The 25,065-nt window shown below is 38.9% G+C and overlaps 1 protein-coding gene across 4 annotated transcripts in view; it reads right to left on the reverse strand.

The window, feature by feature from the left end:
• Window positions 1-25,065, reverse strand: part of DST (dystonin) — a 399,279-nt gene that overhangs the window by 209,566 nt on the left and 164,648 nt on the right. For all 4 annotated transcript variants that reach the window (XM_087817457.1, XM_087817456.1, XM_087817454.1 and 1 more), the window contains 2 exons: window positions 24,383-24,444; window positions 2,102-2,191 (listed from right to left, as the gene is read on the reverse strand). In XM_087817457.1, coding sequence (XP_087673583.1) covers window positions 2,102-2,191; window positions 24,383-24,444 — 152 coding nt within the window. The remainder of the gene's footprint in view (window positions 1-2,101; window positions 2,192-24,382; window positions 24,445-25,065) is intronic.

Raw genomic sequence — 25,065 nt, forward strand, 5'->3', positions numbered from 1 at the left:
TATAAAAAACACTAGTTTCTGATACCACTGAACATGCTAAATATACTATATAAATATATTTTATGCTCATCTTAATAGGCCAAAAGAGTATTTACTGTTTGGGTAAGCCCATTACATTTTTTTAAGGTAGTCCTAATTTTTTTGTATTATCTTGGGACTACTAGGGATTTTTCCAAGTAAGTTTTATTTAAACAGATGCTTTATTTAAACAAAGGAAAACAGAAAATACCATAGAACATACAGACTTTTTATATTCACTAAACTACAATTCTAGCCTACGATTATTAAGCTATGGATGCACAAAAAGAATTAAATACCATTTTCCCTTCTTAATAAACTCTACCTATTATCAAGATGATTTTTATAATTATATATGTATGGCATGTGAATGAAAATAAGGTAAAGTAGCATGCAATTAGTATAAAAAAAATCACCAAGAAGGAGACAGACGGTGGAGTTTTACTTAGCCATGATAGAGGAAGAGAGAAAAGCAATTAAAACCATGTAATATATTTCCTCTTTATTTTATTTTAGTGTTTGTTTTTTTTTTTCCCCCCACAAAAATCGTTCTAGAATCGGTTTCCACCGTGTGGGGATGGACACGATTCTTTACTGTCTCGGGCACGCTACCAAGCCATAATTCCTTTCCTTGACACTGTTTCCCTTTAGAAATGTTGCAAGCTGGCAAAAGGAAAACGTAAGGAAACGGAGCTGGGAAAATGCTTAACAAAAAAATACAGAGAATGGAGCTGAAATTTACCACATCCAATCTTCCAAAGGGGGAAAAAAAAAGAAAACGGACAGCTTAGCTCCTCAGGTATGGTTGCTGAAGCCAAAGGCACTGTAAGAAAACAGACGGCAGGCTACGGGCGGGAAAACTGGGCGCTGTACATACAACGGGTGGGAATGGTGCTGATGAATTCACCTGCTAGAAAAGCCCACCACGAGGTGCAGTGACTTCAGGGGGCGCTAGGGGTGGCGATGGCAAAAGGAGCCCATCTCTCCTGCCGCGGGGGGCGCCCCAGCTCCGGGAGCTCGGCCAGGGGGCTCTGGGCTGGAAAACCTTCCCGCTTTCTAACTAAAAGGAGACTCCGGTGGTAGGTAAAAATTGCCCATCAAACACCTAAGCTTCAATATTCACTAAACGTCCAGAAGCTCCTTCCAAAAAACAGCTGCGCGTTTGCAACCTAAAAGCAGCAGGCGAGCCGCGCAGCCGCCCCGCCACACGCGCGCCCTGCGGCCGCGGCGCCGCCTCCCGAAGGCGCTTTGCGCGCGGTCACCACGCAGCGCACAGCAACCTCGAAATAAACGTAAAGAGAAAATATTGCCCCTGCCCAGCGTCGGGGACACGCGCATCCCCCGCACGGGGGTGCGGTCCTCTCGGGGGCTTCCTAAAAGCTGCCCGGCCCGCGGGTTACTCGTCTCCCCGGTTAGCTCACGGCACTCCCGCGGGGTTAGTGGGTTACGGGGACACCTACCCCCTTCTCCTCATCCTCCACATCCTCATGCTGTTCAAACGCGCATGCGGCTGTTGCACTCACCAATCGTAAGGTCTTCAAAATATCTCGCTCCCTTGGCTAATGAATATAACAGACAGAAGACAGGACGGCAGAGACAGACAGACGGAAATGAAAAGGAGAGCGTGAACAGGACGCAGGGAGGGGTGCGGGGAGGGGGGTCGGCGGGAAAGGACATGAGGCCTGCGCCCTGGGTGAGACCGCTTTTCGGGAAGCGGTGTTTATTCCCTTGCTATTTGTGAGTCTTTTAATATGTGGTTATATTTACGCATCCAACTTCTGCTAAGCAAAAAACAAAACACCCAAAGGTAAAAAAAAAAATTAAAAAAAAATAGAACAAAAATAGTAATTTAATTATAGAATTGATTACATAAGCAAGGTAATGAAAAGTGTTTCAGTCTCCCTAAGTCACATCATTCCAAGTGTGAAAATGCTCAGGAATCCAAGCAGAACTTTTTTTTTTTTTCCAGGCAGAAATTGCAGCTCAAAAGATGACCGTTGTAAAAATCTGAACGGTCTATACTTAAAACATCCCAGTCATAGGCACTTGTTCTTCAAAATCAATTAAGAAATTGACAACTTACCAAGGTGTCTCCCGAAAGAACCTCTAAAAGAGAGATCAAGTTGTGTCCATCCCTTAAGTCTTCATAGAGATCATTCACATGTTTTCGAACCTGCACAGAGAGAAAAGCAATTTAACTTTTGGTCCCAGGACCCAGGATCATACTTAATACTCAAACAAGGAAGTGGAAAACATTCTTATATGATATTCATTCATATAGAAACTTAAAAAAAATTTTTTTTAACATGTCTTTATTGATGTCAGAGAGAGAAAGGGAGAGAGAGAGAGAGAAACATCAATGATGAATCATTGATTGGCTGCCTCCTGCACACCCCCTACTGGGCATTGGGCCCGAAATCCAGGCATGTGCCCTGACTAGGAATCGAACCTCGATCTCCCGGGTCATAGGTCGATCAATGCTCAACTGCTGAACCACGTAGGCAGGGCATATAGCAGCTTTTTAAATTTTTATTCTCTTACTACTTAAAAACCAAATTTAAATTTAAAATCGAAACACTAAAAATGTAATTTTCAGAAGAATAGCTCATAAACACAAGTAGAATTTTTGCATGTTTTAGCACACTATGTAAATATAAGCCTGGACAACCACATGGAGTTACAATTTTTAAAAATACAGGTGATGCTGTGCCCTTCTTCATGACTCCTGATATAACAACTGGGGCCAACTGAGCAAGAGAGGTAGCTTTTTACCCCCCTTTGGTCTTCTACTCCCCAGGCCACAAGATCCGGATGCCAGAAGCACACACTCAACACATTAAAAATCCACACATGTAACCTGGGTAAAGGGTACTATTTTTAAAAGCTTCCATGAGTCTATAATTATTTCAAAATAAAACGGTTTTAAAAATTCACAGATGTGATGAGGTTAGAAAACCTCTATCTAAACCTTCCTCCACACAACAGAAATCTTGTGGTGGTGGAGGGTGTTCATAACCACATTATCACTAGCACCAAGTTAACCCTCAACCTGTAACCGCCTCTTCCTCCCTTCCACAAGCAGGATTTGACTTTGTGATTTTAGAGTTCAAACCACCAAAGATTTCCCAAAACCTCTGTTCAGTCTGCCAAGCAGGGATATGTGCTTAAATGCCTGGCCTCCTGAGCCTACACCCAGGTCCTGGAGACTCACATGCAGCTCCTTATTCCACTTCCTATGTCCCTCTCACTCCAGGCCAGTCAAAGATGGGGTGTGATTCTGAACACTTATTTCATAGGAAGGCTATTTCACAACTTGCTTTTGCCACATGGAACTAACCCTCCTACACCATGGAAACTTTCCAAAACCAAGTGTCCTTTTTCTCCATATTTATGCAACAATAAAGAAAAATTAAATTAGGCATGTTTATAAAAGGAATATAATAACACTATGCCATCAAAACTTAGAAAAAGACAAAACATGTTATAAGGGAAAAGAGTTAGGACACCTGCATTTTAGTCTTGCTTCTGCCACAGGTCCCATAAACTAGTACCAGCTGCCGATGCTCTCTCCCTAGGCCTAAATTTTCTCATTTGCAAAATCAGCATTTGAAAAGAGAAGGCCTCTCTGTTCAAGCTAGAAAACAAAAATTCTATGATCTGAAAATAAAGTTATCTTTTCAAAATTCAATGTGTCAACTTAAAAGAAAATATGTAAAATGGAATGCTCTTAAGCCTTTTGGCCTAACTTCTTAAGAATTTGGAGAAAAATGAAGAATATACTGATTTAACATCCGTAATGCCTGAAAATATTCTGAGGTACTGGTTGTCAGTAATACTGCCTATTTTTCCTGTCTTAGGTGATTACTCTGAGGGTCTACAAAAATACTGTATATTAAAAGGGCTACATAAATATAAGATGTTATCATCTTTATAGTGCTATGAAAAATGGCATCATTATTAATAATAATAAACAAAAATTCATAAATGATAAATTAATACTAGATGCCTGACCTTGTGCTAAGACCTTTTTAAATCTTGGCTCATTCCCCTCACCACTAAAGAATGAGATAAAAAAGAATGTTAATTAAAAATTACAAATCAGCCCTGGGTGGTGTGGCTCAGTTGAAGCGTTGGCCCGGACACCAAAAGGTGGCCAATTCAATTCCCAGTCAGGTCATATACCCAGGTTACCAGTTCAATCCCTGGTTCAGGCTTGTGCAAGAGGCAGCCGATCTCTCTCTCGCTCTCACTATCACTATTTCTCCCTCTCTCTAAAATCATTTAAAAAAAATTTTTTTAATTGCAAATCAACATTATGTGGAAAGAGTGCTAGTGGATGAACTGAAAGGGGGAAAAATGGGGTTCTGGAGAAATATCTGAAATTTAGGAGAAAGAAAATAAGAAATTAAATAGTTAAGCTGACATAGAAAAGCTTTTTATTTTGCCCTGGGTCTGAGTCACAAACATCTGGCCTGGTAACTTTCCTTCACAAATGGCTACACTAACTGCCAATAGTCGTAACCTTCCGTTTTCAATTTTTAATAAAACAGCCTTTCTTCTCATTTTGGATATTTTCTCCCTGTGGAACAAAAAGCTGTCTGAATAAATAGTGCTAGAGGGAAGTGATGAGCAAAGTGAAAGCACTTTGAGATACCCTGGGATTAAATTATATAATGTGAATTACATAACAGAGAGGAAGCATCATTTTCTGTATTTCATACAATTCTCCCAGAATTTTGCAGTGCTTTCTAAAATATGTGTACTGCACTGTGTCCACAGTTTACCCCTAGAGGGCACCAATCTTTTGCTTAAGAGCATCCTAAGGAAGGAAAATAAAGTCTGCAGAAAACAATGGTGAGGGGTGAGGGGAGATTCCAAACAGGGTGCTGCTGCTGCTGACAGAGGCAACACATATCTCAAATTTATTTTTGAGAGAGAGAATAGAATAGATTATGCCACAGCTATATCATTTAAATGGCTTAATTGATGGAAAATACTACTCTAAATTTTTTATTGTATTAACTTGTAATTGTTTAGTTTTATGTGGGCTTATTCAAATTAAACTTTAAAGATAAGATCATTGTCTAGCTGGTTATTTAAAGTTTAAAACTGCCTTTTTCAAAAATCTGACTTTGTTGTGGCTGATGTTAATCCAGACAAATTCAACAAAAGTTTTACTTTCCATATCTAAACATATTGTTACCATATAGGTGCAGTTCAACTCAGGTCACAAAATATTTATTGAGCATCTACTATACACCAAGGAATCATGTAACTTCTAAGGGTACAAAGATGAATAGTGAGAGAGTGTCACCTCTTGAGGCTTGCATCTGAGATGGCAGAAATTTAGAGAGGAAATTTCAGGATAGAGTAACTATACTCAGAGCAGGCTCGGGGAACTCTGAGGAGCTCTGACCAAGTCTGGAGGCTAAGAAGCCCTCCTAGCTAAGATATGAAAATGTTCCAGGTGAGGGGAAGAACAAAAACAAAGGAACAAGGCAAGGATGCTTGCAACTGTGCGGTGAGTTCCAGGAAAGGAAAGCAGCCTGAGGAATGAATGAAACGGGTGGTGGAAGGTGAGGTAGGAAAGTTGGGCCGGGAGACATGGGGGTTTTACATGTCATTTTAAAAAGCTTACACTTTTCCTAAGCAAAGAGAACCCCTGAAGGCTTTTATACAGAATGAAGACATAGCATCTCAGACCAATACAGGGGTGGGCGAAAGTCAGTTACAGCTGTTTGTATATGAAATAACACAATAATTAATAAATAATAATACAAGAATAAACTGTGTTTCATGTACTCACAACTGTAAATCTACTTTTGCCAACCCCTGTATATAACCTTGTAAACTATTATCTTGAGCAAACCCAAATCATAGTAAAGCTGCCGAGGGCCCACTCCCTCCATGTGCAATATTGGAGAAAAAGTGCCCCAGGGAAAGGCAGAGACTATTCATGGGTAAAATGCATGTGTCGCAGCACAGCAGCCACAAGGAAGATAGCAGGCAGGATTCAGTCCTCTCTAAAAGAAGTCCTACACCTAGGGGATACAGTATTCTGGAAAACAACCGGATATCTTTAGAAAGAAACATAAATAATAAAAGAAGGCTTGTCCCAAAGGAGATCACCTCATTGCCTTGCACGAATTGGGTAAAGAGAAGGGGGACAGTCAGCTTCAGTGAAAATGAATTAAAATGATTTTCAATGACAGTTTTTTACTTCAAACAAATATATTCACTTACTATAAGCTACCAAATTCTCTTGGGAGAGCTCCTTAAAAGTTTAACTTCAAAAAATAAATAAAAATAATCTATCACTATATCACCATTATCAATTATTGATAAGCAACTTGATGCTTTTAAAATATGCAAAAATGCTTAAAAACAATGTATTCTCCTAGGTCGTTTGTTGCCTTATCTGAACAGTTTTATTTATTACAAATTTACTTCAGTATTATTTCTTTAAGAGTTGTGAAAGAACAAAAGAACAGCTCAAATTCTACCTGAATTACCATAAATTCTATACTGGTGCAGGTAAGTATAATGGGGAAACATCCTCACAGGATGTAATAAAAAGGTGGTCAGGCTTTTTTAGGCAATGTATTAAGTCATCATTAAGGCCAAATAGAATTAATCTTTTTTACTGGTTTTTTTTTTTTTTTAAACTATAAAGATATTTTTCAGATATCTTAAGATATTAATGAATAAAATAATGAAGAGTTTGAAACAAATCATGTTGGCCCTAGGCAGTACAAATAATCTGTCTACTTCATATCATTCTCCAGTAAGGTCATACCAATGCCATAAGTCAGGTTCAGATTAATTATTATAAATTGAAGGTGCATTCAGGTAAATACATTCAGTTCCTATATGAAAATAAAGACAGCTTCTGGGATGGAGCAACCTTTTTTATTCATTTGCTCCTTAACGCCAAGTCACTTTATCAGACAAATTTTCTTAACACCTATGTATCATCCGTATGATCGATTTCAAAGATGGGATAAGGTGGGGGGGGGGGGGGTGAGGAGGCGGTGCGGCGCAAGCGCAGGATGGGATTCCAGAGGAGAGCTCCTAACACTGGGAAGGTGGCGGGAGGACCCTGGGCAGCTGGCGAGTGGGGAAGAGCATCCAGGACAGGGCTATAGGGAGGTGACAAACAAAAACGTCAACTACTTTGCAATTCTGATTAAAGTGCTGGTTCCGGCAACTGCTTACTGAATCCTTCCGAGCTGAATCATCTCCTCTGGGGCTTCTGTCAAGTGCACTCCAGGCTGTCCATGCCTGACCTGTTACACAGGTTCAACACGTGGACACCTGTGCCAGGTAGGAACTACCCTCTCTCCTTCCGGCACCATTTGAAGTACCGTTGACAGCATGGTTGTTTGGGGGGGGGACAGCTACACCTTCAACACATACAAAAACATCAAAGAACCAAGTGAGCCCTCAAACAGTAACCTCATCTACTTGAAGGATGATGTCCAGCACAGCTCCGCTAGTCCTCAGTGGCACAGGGGGCCCCTTGCTGGAAAGGCCGGAATATGATGGGTCAGGCTCTAGGCTGGGTGAGGGGGCGAGGTCCTCATGGAGGGCAGAGTGCTAGGAAAGGAATAAAACCCACATGTGGCTAAGGCTCCAGGAGAGGTGGAGCTGGCCAACGTGGATATCTTCTGGTCACATAATCACGGGCACTTCCTGGTGTCCCTTTCAGACCATCATTTGCCAGAGAAAGACACTACCAAGGGCGGTGATGACACAAGTGGTTGCTTCATCTCAAAAATTTTTAAGTCTCAAGGATTGGGGAAAATTTACAGGGGCTCTTACTAACATATTTCATAGTTTTAAGGCCCTTATAATATTCTAATACTTCATATGCAAACGAATTTACTCTTCTTGAAACATAAGCCCATTTCCTTAAGTCCTCACAAATAAACAACTGAGAACAACTGGTTGTATGCTCTTCATTAAACCTTTAAAATAAGCCAGGATTATGATCAAGACAACTGTCACAGGGAGATGAACACTGAAACTATTTTTAAAGACACCCCCAGATGATGAGATTCCACTGCCTCTGCTAGAACTCACGCTAATGATTAACACCTCTTCCCTGATCTTTTTTAAACATTTTTTGTTGCCTTAAATTCAGATGAAACTCCAAGTCCCCAGTACCATGACTTACATTTTCCAAAATAAAACCACTATAAAACATATCTGGGAAACTCATGTTCAGATAGAATTATAAATACAGGTCTATTCCATTGATTACTTAATAAAAATAAAATTGACAGGTTAAAATTAATCTCTGCAACAGAATTATACTTTCCGTAGAAAGATTAAAACTTTCAAAGATGCTATCAATTTTTTCAAAGTGGTAACTTCTAAATGATGTTACAATCTTGCCAAATTTCCAGATTTTAATCTACTCAACTGAGGTCTGTGGACCACAGATGCTCACCAGCTAGTCCTCCCAGTTGTACATGACTAGTCAGAAAAGATGCCAGACTTACGTCTCATACTAAAGCCTAAAATCTAAGCAGAAGTTATTTTGTCTCCAGTCCCTGTTATAAGCACTCTCTCTTTTAAACTTATGTTTCACCAAGAGTAGGCTTCAGCCAGGTTAACAATACCTAGCAAACCCAAGGCCATAGCTGCAAAGGTGAACCACAAGACACAGCTGTGGGTATGCTGCAAAATGCATGGGTCCCAGCACCCTAACAGTGGGAGTTTCTCTTCCAATCCCACAGGCTAAGATAATTTGAAAAGAATTTTGGCTGAATAGATGAGGTCCCATTCTCAAAAACACCACTGTCACACCTCTTGCACTCATGATATTCCTTCTACCTGAAGTGCTGTTCTGTTTCAACTCCTCTAGCTATTGAAGTCTTCCCTTGCCTTTAAGGTCAAGGTTCACTGTCACCCAGGCTGTGAAGGCTTTCCCATTCTGCACGCCCACATTCCTTGGTTTATACCAGGATATCAATCATCATTTTTCTTATATAAAACAGTTTTATGTCTGAGGGGAAGCAGAATTTGCCACCCCAAAATATTCCTGTTTTGGGTATTAATTATTTTAAGCTGGTTATTTTCAAGAAATAACCCAGGAAAAATCTATGACCTTCCTCTAACTGCCTAATAGAATTTCTATAGAGAACCTGCTCCAGGAAAGAAGCTATTATCTCAGATATCTATAGTTTAATATGAACTAAGTGTAATAAACAGGGAAGAACTAGTAAGGTCCTTTAACCAAAGTCCTCTCTGTCTCCCATTTATAAAGATGGGCCCACAGACATTTACTTACCAAACATGCTTTTCCATCTCTATGTGAACTGCCTTCCTGCCCTTTGACGTCTCAAGCCGCAACCTTCCCCTTTCTCCTTAGTTCAAATGGCACATAAGCCTTAACTGCCCAACAGTCCTTGGTCTCACATTGTTATGGAATCCCTATGTGTATATATCTAATACATTTGACCAGTTTCTCCTGTTAATGTCTTGTCTTAATTTGATTATTAGTCCAGCCAGAAGAATTTTAAAAGGTGAGTGGGAGGAAAATTATTTGTTTCTCCCCACATGTCCATGATGCACATAATAAGCCCCTTAAAAAAGACAGGGCCCTGTCTTAAGTTGTCATTGTAAATGTCTTATGCTTTGCACAGAAACTCTCAGACAGTAGATATTCAAAGAAGGTTTGTTCAAGAAATGAAAGATTAGTCATCTGTGACCTTAGCCATGCCCTGACTGTGGGCCCTGAGTGCCTACCCAGTGATGGGAAATAAAGAAAAACTCAGGAAATAGATTCATGAACTCCATGGAGCCACTTCTGAGCGAGGAGTCTGTCTCTGCCCCCAGGCTCAATATGACTGTGCAAGTTAGTACCCAGCATCTTGTCTTTTCACACAGTTGGGGCTAAATAAACGCTGTTGAATGACTAATACACAGAGGTGATACCATTTCGGCAGGCCATACCTTCTAAGCATTTCCCCTGCTCCATCTAAATTAGTCTGGTAAATGACTGACAGGAAGGTGTTCAGATCAATCAAATTTCAAGACTTAATAGTGAGCCTGAAAACTAAATATTTTCAATAAAAATAGACATACAGATTAAGGAAACGAATCCAGAATCCAGAAATAGACCCACACATTTAGGGACAACTGGTTTTTGACAAAAGAACAAAGGCAATTCATTAGAGAAAGGATTGTCCTTTTAACAAATGGTGCTGGAAAGCTGAATATCTACATGGGAAAGGATTCATGTGAACCGTTTCCTCAAAACGGATCAGAGACCAAATGCAAGAGCTAAAAACGATACAATTGTTACATGAAAACATATGAGTAAATCTTTGTGACCTTGGGGTAGGCAGATATTATTTATATGTGACACCAAAAGCATAAGTGATAAAAACCAATAATAAAAGGGCATATAATACAATTTAAAAATAGGGAAAGCCATGAATAGACATTTCACCAAAGAAGATACACAAATGGCCAATAAACACATAAAAAGTAGGCTCAAAATCACTAATCATTAATGAAATACAAAGCAAACCAATGACATAGCAGTTCATACCCACTAGGATAGCCAAAATAAAAAAAACAAACCATAACAAGGACCAGCAAGGATTTAAAGAAACAACCCTCACACATTGTTAGTGGAACTATAATATGGTTCAACTGCTTTGGAAAGCAGTTTGGCAGTTTATTAAAATGTTAAACTGGACTTACCATATGCCCCAGCAATTCTACTCCTAGATAAATATCCAAAAGAAATAAAAGCATATGTTCATACAAATGTAAGTTTATTTTATCGCAGCATTGTTCCTAATACCAGAACCGTGGAAACCACTCAAATGCCAATCAAAATGTGACGTCTCCATAGAATAAAATACTTGATGATAAAAAGGAATGAAGATACATTCTTCTACATGGATGAACCTCAAAAACCTTATGCTAATGGAAGAAGCCAGACACAAAAGAACACTATTATCTAATCCTACTTATGTGAAATATCCAGTAAAGGCAAATCTATTGAGACAGAAAGTATACCAGTGGTTGCCTAGGGTTGAGAGCTTGGGCGAGGGGCGGTGTTATGGGGAAACAGGGCAAATGGGCAGAAGGTTTCTTTGGGGGTAATGGAAATATTCTAAAATCAGACTATGGTGATAGCTGCACAATTCTGTAAATTAACTAAAAATTGTTCAATCATACACTTAAAACAAGTGAATTTTACAGCACTCAAATCATACTTCAGTAAAGCAATTCTTAAAAATATTTTAATCACACTCCCTTTGAGAGACAGTGGCAGCAATGTTTGCACATGGAAAATGCTTTTATACTCATCACAATTCAACAAGAATTCATAATAATATCCAAATACAGGCCAGGATGTTAGCCTGTTCTAATATGGGTCAGTACACATAACTGAAATACATTTATTAAAAGGATATGTGATTTGTATTTTTTTAAATAGTTCCAAGATAACCAACTGATACTGAATTAAGCAAAAGAACCAATCATAGCTCTAATAAAGCTGGAAAAGCTGGCAATGCCAACCACTGTAAAACCTTTAATCTAGACCAAAATAAAGGTATATTAAGACGATGAAAAGCAAATGGGGAAGTCTTATTTAAAGGGTTACCAAGTGACCTGGTCAGGAAACAGATCTAATATGATTGAAGAAATATTTCCTCAGCTTTACATCAACATTACTTACTGAACTCTTTATTTGAAGTGGCATTTGCAATGGGTTTATCTTTCATGACCACATCTTGACTCAAAGAGGACTGTCACAGAAATAAAACTTGCCCCACTAGTAAAGCAATATGCTAAACTGGCCTTTTCAAATATTTTGTTAAATAAATCAAAGAAGGAAGCTCATTCAGAAAAGCAGCTATGGTGTAAAATTATATTCAGAGACCCATAGCTGATCTTACACATAGAAAAAGAGAGTCACCTTTATAAATGGATTCAGGAAAATAAATACAAAAGGCCATTCTTCACCAATGAAGTGAATATATGCAAAACTGTCCTAAATGCTTACAAAACCTCCCCAAGACAAAAGTAGACAAACTTGTACTGTAAAGAGCCAGATAGCAAATATTTCTGGCTTTAAGGGTCATATGGTGTAACAACTGGTAAGTGAATGAGAGTAGCTGAGCTTGATACAATTTTATTTGTAGACAGTGAATTGTGAATTTTATGTAATTTTCATGTGCCCCAAAATATTCTCCTTTTGATTTGTTTTCAATTCTTTAAAAATTTAATAACAAATCTTAGCTCATGAGCTGTAAGTACCACAATTTGGCCACAGAGAGTTACAGACCTCCCAACTCCAACACCCAAAGTTCTTCAGTAGTAGCATATTAGTCCTATCAGCCCTCATCTCCTGGAAAGGGGAGGAATTATCCCATTGCTTTCCCTTACTATATAGCAACATGAGAGTGGAAAAGACTACATTTTTAACAAAATAACATTATTTTTCTGATAATAAAAGTAATACTTGTTCTTTGTAGAAAAACTGGAAAATATTCAAACTGAAGGGAGTTTTCTTACAATGCATGAAAAAGAAAATCACTCTAAAGGTAAGTAAACAGGTAAATAGCTCACACATACAAAGGTAGGGAAGTGAAAGGTAAGTAGATAATATAAACAGAGCTGAGATCATATTATTGGTAACTGTTGCCCAAGCTCTTGTTACCTGGTAGGCTTTCCTTCAACTCATTTTCTACCTTCAACTCAATAGTTCTAAAAACTTCAAAAGTAAGAAATGAAAGAGAACACGCTAAAAAAAAAGAAATGTATGATATAAATATCCTATTACATGAAAATGATATAAAGGGAATGGGAGTATTTGAGTGACAAGAAAGTTTTTCTAAAAGGGGACAAAAAATTTCCTTCAGATATTTAAGAGCTGCTCTATGTGTCATGTCATTCTGGAGGGCTGTCCCAAGGTAAGTGGGTAGGAATTACAGTAAGCAAATTCTAGATCATGAATTGTAACTTCAGTTAGTTGTTCATAAATGAGAAAAATCAATGACCCATAAGATAGTCTGTAATGACATTTTGTAATGACAACCAAATTAACTAGATCCTGCAATTTGAATTAAAAAATTAACTAAATTTGCTTAGAAGCAGTTACTTTAAAACTCTTCTGCAGAATTTCCCAAAAGGGATGTAAATAGCTATTCTTTGATTAAAAAAAAAAAAAAAAAAAAAAGATACATGACCAAGTGACTGGAAAACTGGACTAAATGGGGTTCTGTACCCCAGAAGTTAAGAACTCAGTCTTTGATGTGCTAACGTTACCATAAATCTCTTGAACCAGAGAATGCTGCTTTACATTATTTTTTTGCAATTGAAACCTTTTTCCCCACAGGGCATCTCTCAACTCTGGTGTTTCTGGGAACCTGATTTGAACTTGATTTTGGGGGGCTCCTCGGCAAAAAAAGTATTTCATCTTGTCAACTATGAAAAAGTAATTTCAAAATTTGGCAAGAAAGTACTAATTAGAAATTAAATCTACCAGACAAAACTTTAGAATTATCAGCCCAGAAGATACACAAAAGTGGCTCTATCATACACAATATTCAGTAAAATTACAGTGTCTGCAAATATGGCTTCTTATGTTTTTTAAGTTGATGTCAAATAAAAGTTAGATGTTTAAAACATTTGAGAATAATGACAAATTGTGAGATAAAAGAAGGATAACATTAAACTCATTAACTTGGACAATAAATCTATAGGAAACATTTCTCCTCTAACAACTTGTAAGGACACCTATGATATATCTATCTGGTATAACTGTACACAAATCTAAGAAATGGAATTTTTACACTATTCTTCAAAAACTCAGTAAGTAGCACCGTTTTCTGGAGATATGAAAGTATGGGTTCTTTTTATTTTTATTTTTTATTTATTTATTTATTTTAATACTGGAAGGCTGCTCTTGTAGAAAACCTAAGTGCCGGATTCTCTGCTCATGCAGGGGGCTGAAATGCTTTGTTGTGGTTGTGGCTCTACTGGGCTACTGCTCTGTGAACTGTTTTATCCAGGCTAAACTCAACCACTGCTCTTATATGGGCAACGGTTTCCAAACTCCTAGGCAAGTCCAACATGACCCAGGGCTCACCTTTGACACCCTGACCACTTTCAAAATCAACTTCTCCTCTGAATTCTCCGAATGAACCTCTGAATTCTCCCTCAGATTTGCAGTACAGCAAACTCTTGACTAGGGCTGGAAACATACTTTTCTGTTTGCTTCTATGGGAAGAAGTGTCTTAGAAAGTGTCTTCAAAGAAACCCAAATGCACCCTCATGATGGGGTTCAGGACCAGCTACCCTAAAATATGGTACCTCAACATAATAAATATTTTAAGCTGAAGGAATTTGGGCAATAGAAGGTGCTGGAAGGACTCTCTGCCTCCACCCTGCCTCCAGCTGGATGCAGGTCATAAGATACTCTCGTGAGAAGCTTCTTTCCTGCACCTAGAGGAAAGGAGCACCCTAATCTCTGCAGGTGGAGAGAGGTTGACAAGAATCCAAACAAACTAGCCTTGCTGAGTTTCCCCCAGTCTACTCCCCTTGGCTCATATCCTTTTGACCTTTCACATTTTCCATGACTTCCACTCTCAATCAAATCTAGTATAAAAACACTCAGGTTTAACTATTTCTTCTGGTCTTCAATTTCCTTATGAAGGCTCCTGTATCCCATAAAACTTTTATTAAGTGTATTTGTGTGTTGTTGTCTTGTTAATCTGTCTTTTGTTATAAAGCCCAGCCAAGAACCTAGAAGAGTAGAAGAAAAATATTTTTTATCCCCCTACATGGAGTAAGACTCCAGAAAATCTACTAATTTTAATATATTATTAGAGAATTTCCAAGTGAGAAGAATCTAGCTATAGCCAATATTCTTCTACATTCTCGACTCATGAAAATAATAGTGAATAAGCTAATTAGTAACCTTAGATAAATAAATTAAATCTCCTCTATGAATATGAGTAAACTTGTTAGCACCAAGCCACAAATGCAGGAACAGTATGCAATGGAAAGGAGTCAGAAGAATGGATCCTAAGTCTGGCCCTGCCGATCACAACCTGTTTGACTTGGGACCTCAGTCTATACTGTTATGAAATTGATATTTTTAGCTTTAAAAGAAGGAAGTTGTCATATTTTTCCTCCACGCAAACTTTTATGCCACTCCAACCAAAGCAACCCTTTCAGTTCCCCATTACAGTGGTTGTAGATCTGTATCATAAACTAGGGGGAAAGTTTCATTTGGTTTCACATTCATTCATTAAGCAATACATTTCTTAGTACGGTCTCAGGAAAAGAGCAGTGTATCAGACACTATGTTAGGTGCTGGGGATGCACTGTTTAATAAGACAGTCCCCTAGTTTAGAGTCCAGTGTTAACTCACAAACCAGTGTTCCGTTTTAATCAGCCTACTACACAATGCAGATGCTTCTGATGTGAAGGCCAACACAGCATGATTTAGAACATCAGCACCACTGACAAAAAAGTAACGTTTTTTTCCCTCTTTGAAAATGCCTTGGTCAGTACCCTTTCTCCAGCTAAAACAATGACCTTCAGGAATGCTGCTTGAGTTCCTCATATCCTTTTATCTATATCTCTAAATTCTTATAAATTATATTGAATAGAAAAGACTGTAAATAAAAACTTATGGCCATATAATGAGGCTGAGCCAAAACTGTACACAGAATAAAGCTGAGAGAAGTCAGAGCTGAGGAAAGTGACATATTGCTTTCTTCTCCCTCTACTTCTCCGTCTTCATTTCTTTTTTCTCATTCCGTAACTTTGTGTCTTTCTATTGTGGCATGATATGGGGGCAAGACATAGTTTTTTTGTAGAACCAAAAGGACCAAGGACTAAATCTTAACCCTGACACATTCTAGGTACTTCATGCTAGGCAGATGTCCCCTGAGCCTCCATTTCCTCACTGGTCAAAGGTTTAAATCAGATCACGTATGTCATGTGTCTAGTTCAGGATCTAGCACATGGTAAGCATTCAATAAGTGGTAGTGATAGTGAAGGACGCAATAAAGATAATAATGAATAAGAAAATCAAAAGGAAGAAAAGTTATAACTGACTACAAGATGGAACTAAAGTTATGTGATTACCTTACTCCTAAAATTTTGGTATTCTTAGTCTGAAAAGGTAGTTCACTAGAGTTTATCAACAAACACTAAAATCACTTGTAATTATTTAAACAACTCTCATAGGAAAAAAGAAAAAGTTTGCCTACTTGTCATAAAACAACTTCAAGTCCAAAATATATTTTGCCATTAATTCACTTTCCATCCTTTATAAATAAATTCCTGTTCTATATTCTTCGAAAATATTAATGTCATAAAAGTCTGTTAAGCCAGTCAGAGAAAGACGAGTACCGTATCATTTCACTCATATGTGGAATTTAATGAACAAACTGAACTACCAAGCAAAACAGAGACCGACTCATCGGTAGAGCGCAGGCAGGTGTACCACTGTTCTCAGCTTCCCCCCTTCAGCTTTAATCATGCAACCTGAAATTTATCCTTAAGAATTTAATGTTGTAGAGAGAGCAAAAGATCTAGAGTCAGGTGGACTGGGATGTAATTTTCACTTCTTCCTTAGACTGTTGTCCAATATACAATTTTTTGTTGTCCAATATAAATTGTATATTGGACAATTTTAGCCATATTTCCCACACAGACCTGAGAATTACTAGCTGAATGACCTTGGGAATTATGGAACTCTCTGTGCATTAGTTTCATCATCTGGAACACATAAATAACAATACTAGTCAGGACCTGTCCATAAAGATTGTTGTGAGAATTAAGTACAAGACATAAAAGTGATAGATCCTGGTGCATGGTTACCTGTGAAATAATATTAGCAGCTATTATTACGAATATTGGTATTGATACTGTAAAGTACCTAGCAGACAGTAGGGGAACAACAAAAGATAGCTGCTATTATTTTCTAAACCATATTAGCGTATTCGTTGGTTATACCAAATAGAATCTATGGTTAATTATACTATTTACCCACTTACCTATGTCAGCGGCTCTACAAATGTGGCCCCGGTTCAGCAGCATCAGCAATTTGTTAGAAACTCAATTTCCTGGAACTTGTTAGAAATGGAAATTTTCAGGTCCCACCCCAGGTCTAGTGAATCAGAAGCTCTTAGGGTGGGGCCCAGCAATCTATTTTTAATTGACTGCAAGTCTTTAAATTTTAAAGTAAGGTTTTAAAAATTATTATCATATTATTGACATTTTACAAATGTCTCCCATCCCCCTTGGCCCCCTCCACCCAGCCCCCACCCCACCCCAGGCCTTCCCCACACTACTGTCTGTGTCCATGGGCTGTGCATATATGTATATATGTTATTTTAACATGCCCTCCAAGTGAATCCGATGCAGCTAAAGTTTAAGAACCACTCATGTAAGTCTAAAATCTTTAAAAATATTTATTTGCAGATTTTAAGAACCAAAACACTGCATTATACTTTCAGAAGAGGTATTCTTCATTAGCCCTTTATGAAGTCGGTGCTTCAGAAATTCTACTTCATCGGTGCCCACAGATGTAAAATTACTCGATAAGCACGCAATGGTCAAGAACACAGAGCAAGCAGAGCTTTTTTCCTATTCCCTAAAAGTTATCACTGTGTTCTCAGCTTGGGGATCTGCTTTTCCTTCCAGCCACCAAGACAGAAAAGAAAGAATAGTGTGATTAATTCAGTGGAGCCGTGAAGTCGTTGACTTTACAATGTAGGCAAAGGATATCTCTGCCACGAGTAAATTAAACTTTCGGAAGATACAATGGAACAGAGAAAAAATCTGATAGTCAGTTGGGTGTCTCCCATGTGGTAACCAAGCAGGTAACTAACAAGCTGGGTGTGGTTCGATAATGGAACCCAGGGCCTCTCTCTCTCCAAATGCATGCAGGCATCAACAAAATAAATTAAAATGTAGACCAAATATCCTATTCCACAGTGTTATGGAATAAATTTACAGTATAGCTAACCAGTGCTGAAGAATATACTCCCATTATCTATTGCCAGTTAGATGGGTCCAACGCAAGGAAAGCACATTACACAAGGGCTTCTTCAGACTCCAATCTTCTCCTAAAAATCATTTATCACCTTAAATTATTCCTTTTGAATAAAGCTTCTAGGTCATGGCTCAAGTTCTAATTTGGGGTCCAAGTAAGCAATTAAAAAGGAATCTTCTGATCTTTAAAGTGCTTCAGGAAATAAAGGGTTTCCTTCCTTTTCGTTTTTCTTCTTAGAACAGGAAAAAGCTAAATCGCAGGTACTTAAATCTTAGGTGCCATCTCTTATACTACTGTCTTACAAGTTTCTAGACAAGATAGAACTGCATGTGACCAGTAATAACAAAAACTAAATAGTGATATAAGACCCTCGAGTTTATAAAGTGCATTAGGAAGAACGGGTATAAATTAATATTGTTCATAACAAAAGAATGTCATCAATTTTAGAACACTTCTCTGGGTAAAATTCAGCTAACTGAATTCATAGGTATTTTCAAAAACAAGCAGCTTATGTTTCAGTACAATAAATTATGCTAAGAGTCATACATAAATGTTACTGACACCAATGGTTCACCTAGCAACCATAACCTGCAACACAAACAGTCGGTCTACTCAGCGTGTGAAGAGACTTGTGGGGGCAGCGGACTGGAATGTGTTAACGAGGGCTGATTCTTAAAAGGGCTCTGTAGGATGGTGAACCAAAGGAAAATATTCCTGTCAGAACAACCAGTTTAAGGACAGGCTTAGTCATAGAACCGAAATGCCAGAACACCGAAATTTAAATACAAGTCAAAAAGCCAGAGACATCTGCTCACCAGCAATTGTAAGTTTTAATTAAGCAACCTGTTCACTTCAAATGAATGTAATTTTAGCTCTGATCAATTTAAGAATAAGGCTACATTAATTTTTTCTGGAGAACAGCTCTGCCAAAAAACCCTAACCAATATATTTTAAGGAACCAGTGTTTACACATATGGACATAATGGTAACTTAAGCAATCATTTCAAACCCCACAATATTTACTTCCCCCAGTCATAGAATCCTTTAAAATCGACCAGGCCAGATTCACCCCGTAGGCACTGGGATACTCTATTTACAGCTGCATGAATCACAGCTTCCTAAATCTCGGGGATTCATTAGCGAAGAGCTGGGACTCCGAGGCAGAGGAAGGTAAACACGCTCTCGCAGCCAAGGGGAGCCTGCTGGGGGCCCGCAAGATCCCAGAGTCAGAGAAAGCAAACACCGCACAGCCCCTCGGTCCCACGCAAGCTCTCGTTCCGTGACTCCTGGGGCAGCTCGACCCGTAAGCAGCCACGGCGAGTCCCCCTTCGGTGAATCAGGGAAGAGCAGGAGGATTTGGGAGATGCCCCCCAAGTGCGAATCTAAGTAAAGGGACAACTGAGGACCAAAAGCTGCCAACGTTTCCGAACCTTCAGAATCTTCCACCTCCACGGACTCCCCCTCTGCGGGGACAGAGGAGTAAGTGAGAAAGGGCTTTGGGCCCCAAGATCAACCTATAAATGACTAGGGAGGGGCGCGTGCAGGGGGGCAGCTCAGGTAATCCTTCAGTGCCCCGCAGGACTGAGGCAAGGGGGCAACAGGCCAGGCTGCCTCCTCAATGGCTTCCTAACCCCAAACCCCCCAGCTTTTCCAAAAATGAATAAGCTAAAAGAGACAGCACTTGAGGTGAGAAATGACATTTGGATAACAGAGGCAGACTGGCAACTATGACCCCTTTACTTTTTTGTCTGAAGCCATCCAAGTCGATCCACTCCATGCCACAAGCTCTCATCTACTGAGGGCTTACAATATGCGAAGTGCCGTGCTTTATGCGTAGAGGGCTCACGTCATTTAAACCCTCACGGTAACCTATCATTACCACCATTTACCGATGAGAGGCTAAGAAGGTTAAGGGCACACAAATGATGAATTGCAAAGCCACAGCTTCCTGTCTCCCTGACCTCTTGCTGCCTCTTGTCTTTGGCTTACATGTCACAGACTGATAACCCCACAGGAGACCTTCGTTCAAAGATAACTTGATCCAAGTTAGCAAAATACACCATTTATAAAATGAAAAAGAAAAATCTAGTGAAGAAAAGTCTGTTCTGGGATGAACCTCTCAGTCCCCTCACTGTCCAAAAAAGCAGAACTACCAAGTTCTCCTTGGAGCCTTAACTAGGGTGGGAAAAAGGGGGAACAATTAAATAATATTAAACTAAAATAAATAAAATAAATTAGTAATTTAGAATGGGGAAATTTTTAAGAAATATTTCAAAAATGAGGAACACATCCCTAGCCAGAATCAGCACCACTCCCCAGACCCTAGCCCCTTAGGACCTCCCCACTCCAGCTGTGAGGGGACCCCTTAGTGCAGGAGGCAGTCATTTCTCCCCTCTGTTCCCCCTCTACCTTCCCCCCTCGCCCCCTCTCTCTTTTCTCCTCTAAACTTCCTTTTTCTCCCACGGTTTAAGGACCCCTTATAACTACAGTTGAAACTGACAAAACAGAGAATACACACAGAATCATTCAAATTTTATCTAAATTCTTTTATTCCCACTTCCTTCTCTCCTTATTCATCAACTGCTCTTTCACTGTACTGGCATTTTTCGTGGTCACCCTTTCCCTTGACATTTATATATCAAGACCGCATTAGACTGAAAACTTAAAATAACATACTTTTCATTAACTAAAAAGGAATTTGGTAAGGCAGGAAAGATAAGAGACCTGCCTTCCTTTCTCTGTCTCTCCATGAACGTGTCTAATAGTTCAAGAGAAGAATCTAAGAACATCAAAAAAGAGGGAATATTTCTTTTTCTAATATTAAAATTCCTATACTTTTTTTACCTAAAATTCCTATCCTTTTTTATCTTCCCCAACTGAATGATGACCCAATGGTCGCCTACAACAGAAGTGTCCAACATGCCTTTTAGTGAGACAAGAGGAGGCTGGCTATCTTTTTATCATCACTTGGGTGAAACAAGGAAATGACTGCATGAAGGATGAACTTACTCTGATTAATAATAAGATTTAATAGCTTGGATTTAATGTTTGGGGATATTTAATTATTTTTCTTCACTTGAGGCTAATGCTATAACTTCTAGACATAAAAGAATGAAAAATTAAAAACTATTGTTCTCACATATGAATTTTGTCAGTAATTTCAGTGTATAAGTCTATAAGAAAAGGCCACTTTGTGCTGATTCTAGAACAAAACAGAACAGAAATGTAAGCAGCTAACAGTGGGAGTTAGTCAAGGCTACATTGTGTAACTCTCCCCCTCCCTAGAGTGGCTCCTCATTTAATAAGAGCTCATTTTAAATTCTGACCTATAATATACTTCAAAGCAAATAAGCTTATTTGAGTATAACCTAATCAGTTGGACAGGCACCTATCAATTGATTATTGTGTCTAAAATGTTTATTTCCCAATTCTTACTCTGTTGCAGCAGAATTAAGATTTAAATCTCTAAGATTTGTTATTTTATAAAATAAAAAAAAAAAAAAGTTCACAGACACACAGACTGAAGGTAAAGGGATGGAAAAAGAAACTCATGAAAATGAAAATGAAAAAAAAGAGCTGCAGTAGCAATACTCGTACCAGATCAAATAGACTTTAAAACAAAGGCCATAAGACGAGACAAAGAAGGACCCAGCAATTCCACTTCTGAGCGCTCATCTGAGGAAAATGAAACACTAATTTGAAAAGATATATGCACCCCTATATTCACTGCAGCATTATTTATAATAGCCATGGTATAGAAGCAACCTAGGTGTCCATCAATAAATGGATTGGAATATTACGCAGCCATGAAAAAGAATAAAACCTTGCCATTTGCAATAACATGGATAGACCGAGAAGATATTATGCTGTGATATAAATCAGAAAAAGGCAAATACTATATCATTTCGCTTATATATGGAACCGAAAAAACTAAACAAATGAACAAACAAAACAAAGAGCCTCACAGACACAGAAAAACTGATAGCTGCCAGAGGGTTGAGCAGTGGGAGGATGGGCAAAAGGTGAAGGGGATTAAGAGGTACAAACTTACAGTTATAAGATAAATATGGAGTGTGGAGTGCAACACAGGAAATACAGGCAATAATGTCGCAATAACTTTGTACTGTGACAGATGGTTACCAGATGGTTACTGGACCTTTTGTGGTGATCTTTTGTATGTGACATAAATGTCAAGTCACTATATTGTACACCTGAAACTAATATAGTATGTCTACTATACTTTAATTGAAAGACATTTGCATTCCAGAATAAAATGTCTGTTAAAAAAGAGGTCATACGTTCCAGGTAAATCAGGATCTGAACCCTTGCTGTCTGACTCTGAAGGCTATGTGTGTGTAACTACTAAATTAAACCACCTTGCCCAGCTGGGAGTGGCTCAGCAGTTGAGCATCGACCTAGGATCCAGGCAATCAGGGTTTGATTCCCTGTCAGGGCACATGCCAGGCTTGCGGGCTTGATCAATGACTCTCTCATCATTGATGTTTCTATCTCTCTCTCTCCATCTCCTTTCCTCTCTCTGAAATCAATAAAGATATATTAAATTAAACCACTTGGAGGGTTGTCGGAATGACTAAATATTTAATCTATAGACATGGTAAAAATACTCTTGCTGGCACTGTGCAGGGCCCTAGAAGTGAGTAACACAGCCTTTGTGTGCAAACAGCTCAACTGGTGTTCTGATATTTTTAGCAAAAGCATACTCAATTATCCATTTTATGAACTGCTCAGAAGACTGGTCTAGTCCCACATGCCTGGCACATGGCAGGCCCCCAATAAATAACTGTATGGTGCCAGTGCTGCGGTTCCCAAAGGAGTCATCCTCATTTGTACTTCTATTTCTCTGCAGTGTCCACTGCCAGCATTTGTGACTTGATTACCAACCTGGAACCCTAACAGTTACACCCCAGATGACATGGGCAGTCCTCTGTGATGGCCCCAGATACCCAGACATTACAGGGACACCTCCTCATCAAAAACCTTATTTCCCTTGGGGGCACCTCAGAAATGAGGAAATTGTGCCAGAACCTTCAGCTCCAAAGGTGCACATCCCAAGACTCACATCAGCCCATCTCTACCGTAGCCTGTGGAAAAGTCCCATTCATGTCATGTGGATGGTACATGTAAGATGAGACAAAGCTTGGAAAGGAAGGGGTAAACTGCAGGCATCCTTCGCTAGAATTCACAGTATATTTCCTCACAATAGCTGAGGATCTTAACCTTTTATCTCCTGCCAACACATCAGAGGATTTAGCTCCCAGCAGTAACAGAAGATCCCTGCAGAAGTGATTCTTGATTAGGAAGTGGGTGACATGGCCTCCCAGAAGCACGTATCAGAATTTGGGGAAAGGATTTTGTCAGTGGGGGCGGGGGGCCTAAAACACCTCTCAGGTAATTCTGATGTGCCCCCTGAAATAAGAATCACTGTTATAGAAGGTTATTAGCTGCTATTACATTATTGGTACCACTTCTATGCTACACAATGGTTTAAATAGGACTTGTAGAATAGCTTAGGAATATAACCACATTTTAAATAATATTTCTATGTGAGAAACCTCTTCCTAGTCCCAAACAACAGACTTAAAACATTACCTATTTCCAATTTACAACTGTCCATAAAAGAGAGAAAAAAGTGACCAATAGTTAATTGTGAAGTCGTATGGGTTCTTTAGCTGAGATGTACAGAGGGCTTCAGTGGAATCTGATAACTCGATGAAATTGTATATAAATTCTGTGTACATGTGTATTTTTCTGGAGAGCTTACATTATACGTCCCCCCCACACAAATAAGTATTATTTTAAGAACCACCACTATTAACTGCTTGACAGAGAAACTTACACATAAGTACCAATTTATGGGTCATACTAAGTACAAGATATAAAATGAGTCTAGACTTCTGTCCTACAATCCATCTTTATTTTCATCTAACCCTCTGCCATCCACATAAATCTGATGCCACAACTTGGTTTGAATCTTGAAAAAAAATCTTACTGAGATTTGCAGCTCTTCTATGGCCTAACTTATAAATATTGACATATTTCTTAAATAGCTGAGATTTTTTAGAATCCAGTAAGAGGTTTTACTAATGTCACAGAATGCACTGTAATCACTGGATACTTATATTCCCACCGCCATCGTTACCCACAGCCCACACACCAAATAATTACAGGTGCCTGAAACGCATGTCCAATGCTCTAGAATTTAAACTTTCAAGCTGATGCTGAAAAGCTTGTATATAAATCAATTACTGCACAATAAAGCACGCAAAACAATTCCAAGGCGTGAAAGAAATACAACCTGACCTTCATGAGATGCTGATTTATCCATTTTGTGAACGTTTTCTTTTGTACTTTGTCCCGTTCATCTGCAAGGGGGGAAAAGACAGAAAACAAGGTTGGTAAAATCTAGGAATAGACTTTGTGATTATGCACAGAAACAAAAATAAGGTATTCAAAAAATACAGTTTAGTGCATCTGAAGTTTCTTGAATTCTGGCAACTGCAGGCTATCTGTAAGAAGGTGGTAAAGAGCTGTCAGACTGGTCTCTTCCCAGCGCTGTATTTGCATAATTTCTCCTTTAAACAAATATCTTCTGTGCATTCTGTAGTATAACCCCCATCCCCACCACGACCACCGCCAAGATGTCTAATCTAAGCCTCAAGGCTCCAGGGGAGTCCTTGCACTGAATCGCCCAAAACGCTTTCCCACATGTTACATCCCATTTGGTCTTCACGTTCATAGGAGAGAACATTCCCATTTTACAAAAAAAGGAAACTAAGACTCAGAGAAGTTAAAAGAATTGTCCTCGACTGATCAGAAATTGTTTGAAGTTGTGGTAAAAGGCAGGACTTACATTCTGGTCCTTTGGTTTGAAGTGGACTCTGGTTTAATTACTAACTGTGCTGCTTCTCTCCTAGACCCCCCATTTTGAGTTGCCTGGTTAAGAAACAAAACACCCCAACTAGATCCTTACTACAGAGAGCGAT

This window comes from Miniopterus natalensis, chromosome 5 (genome assembly GCF_054644295.1).
Source record: "Miniopterus natalensis isolate mMinNat1 chromosome 5, mMinNat1.hap1, whole genome shotgun sequence".
NCBI classification, from domain to species: domain Eukaryota; kingdom Metazoa; phylum Chordata; class Mammalia; order Chiroptera; family Miniopteridae; genus Miniopterus; species Miniopterus natalensis.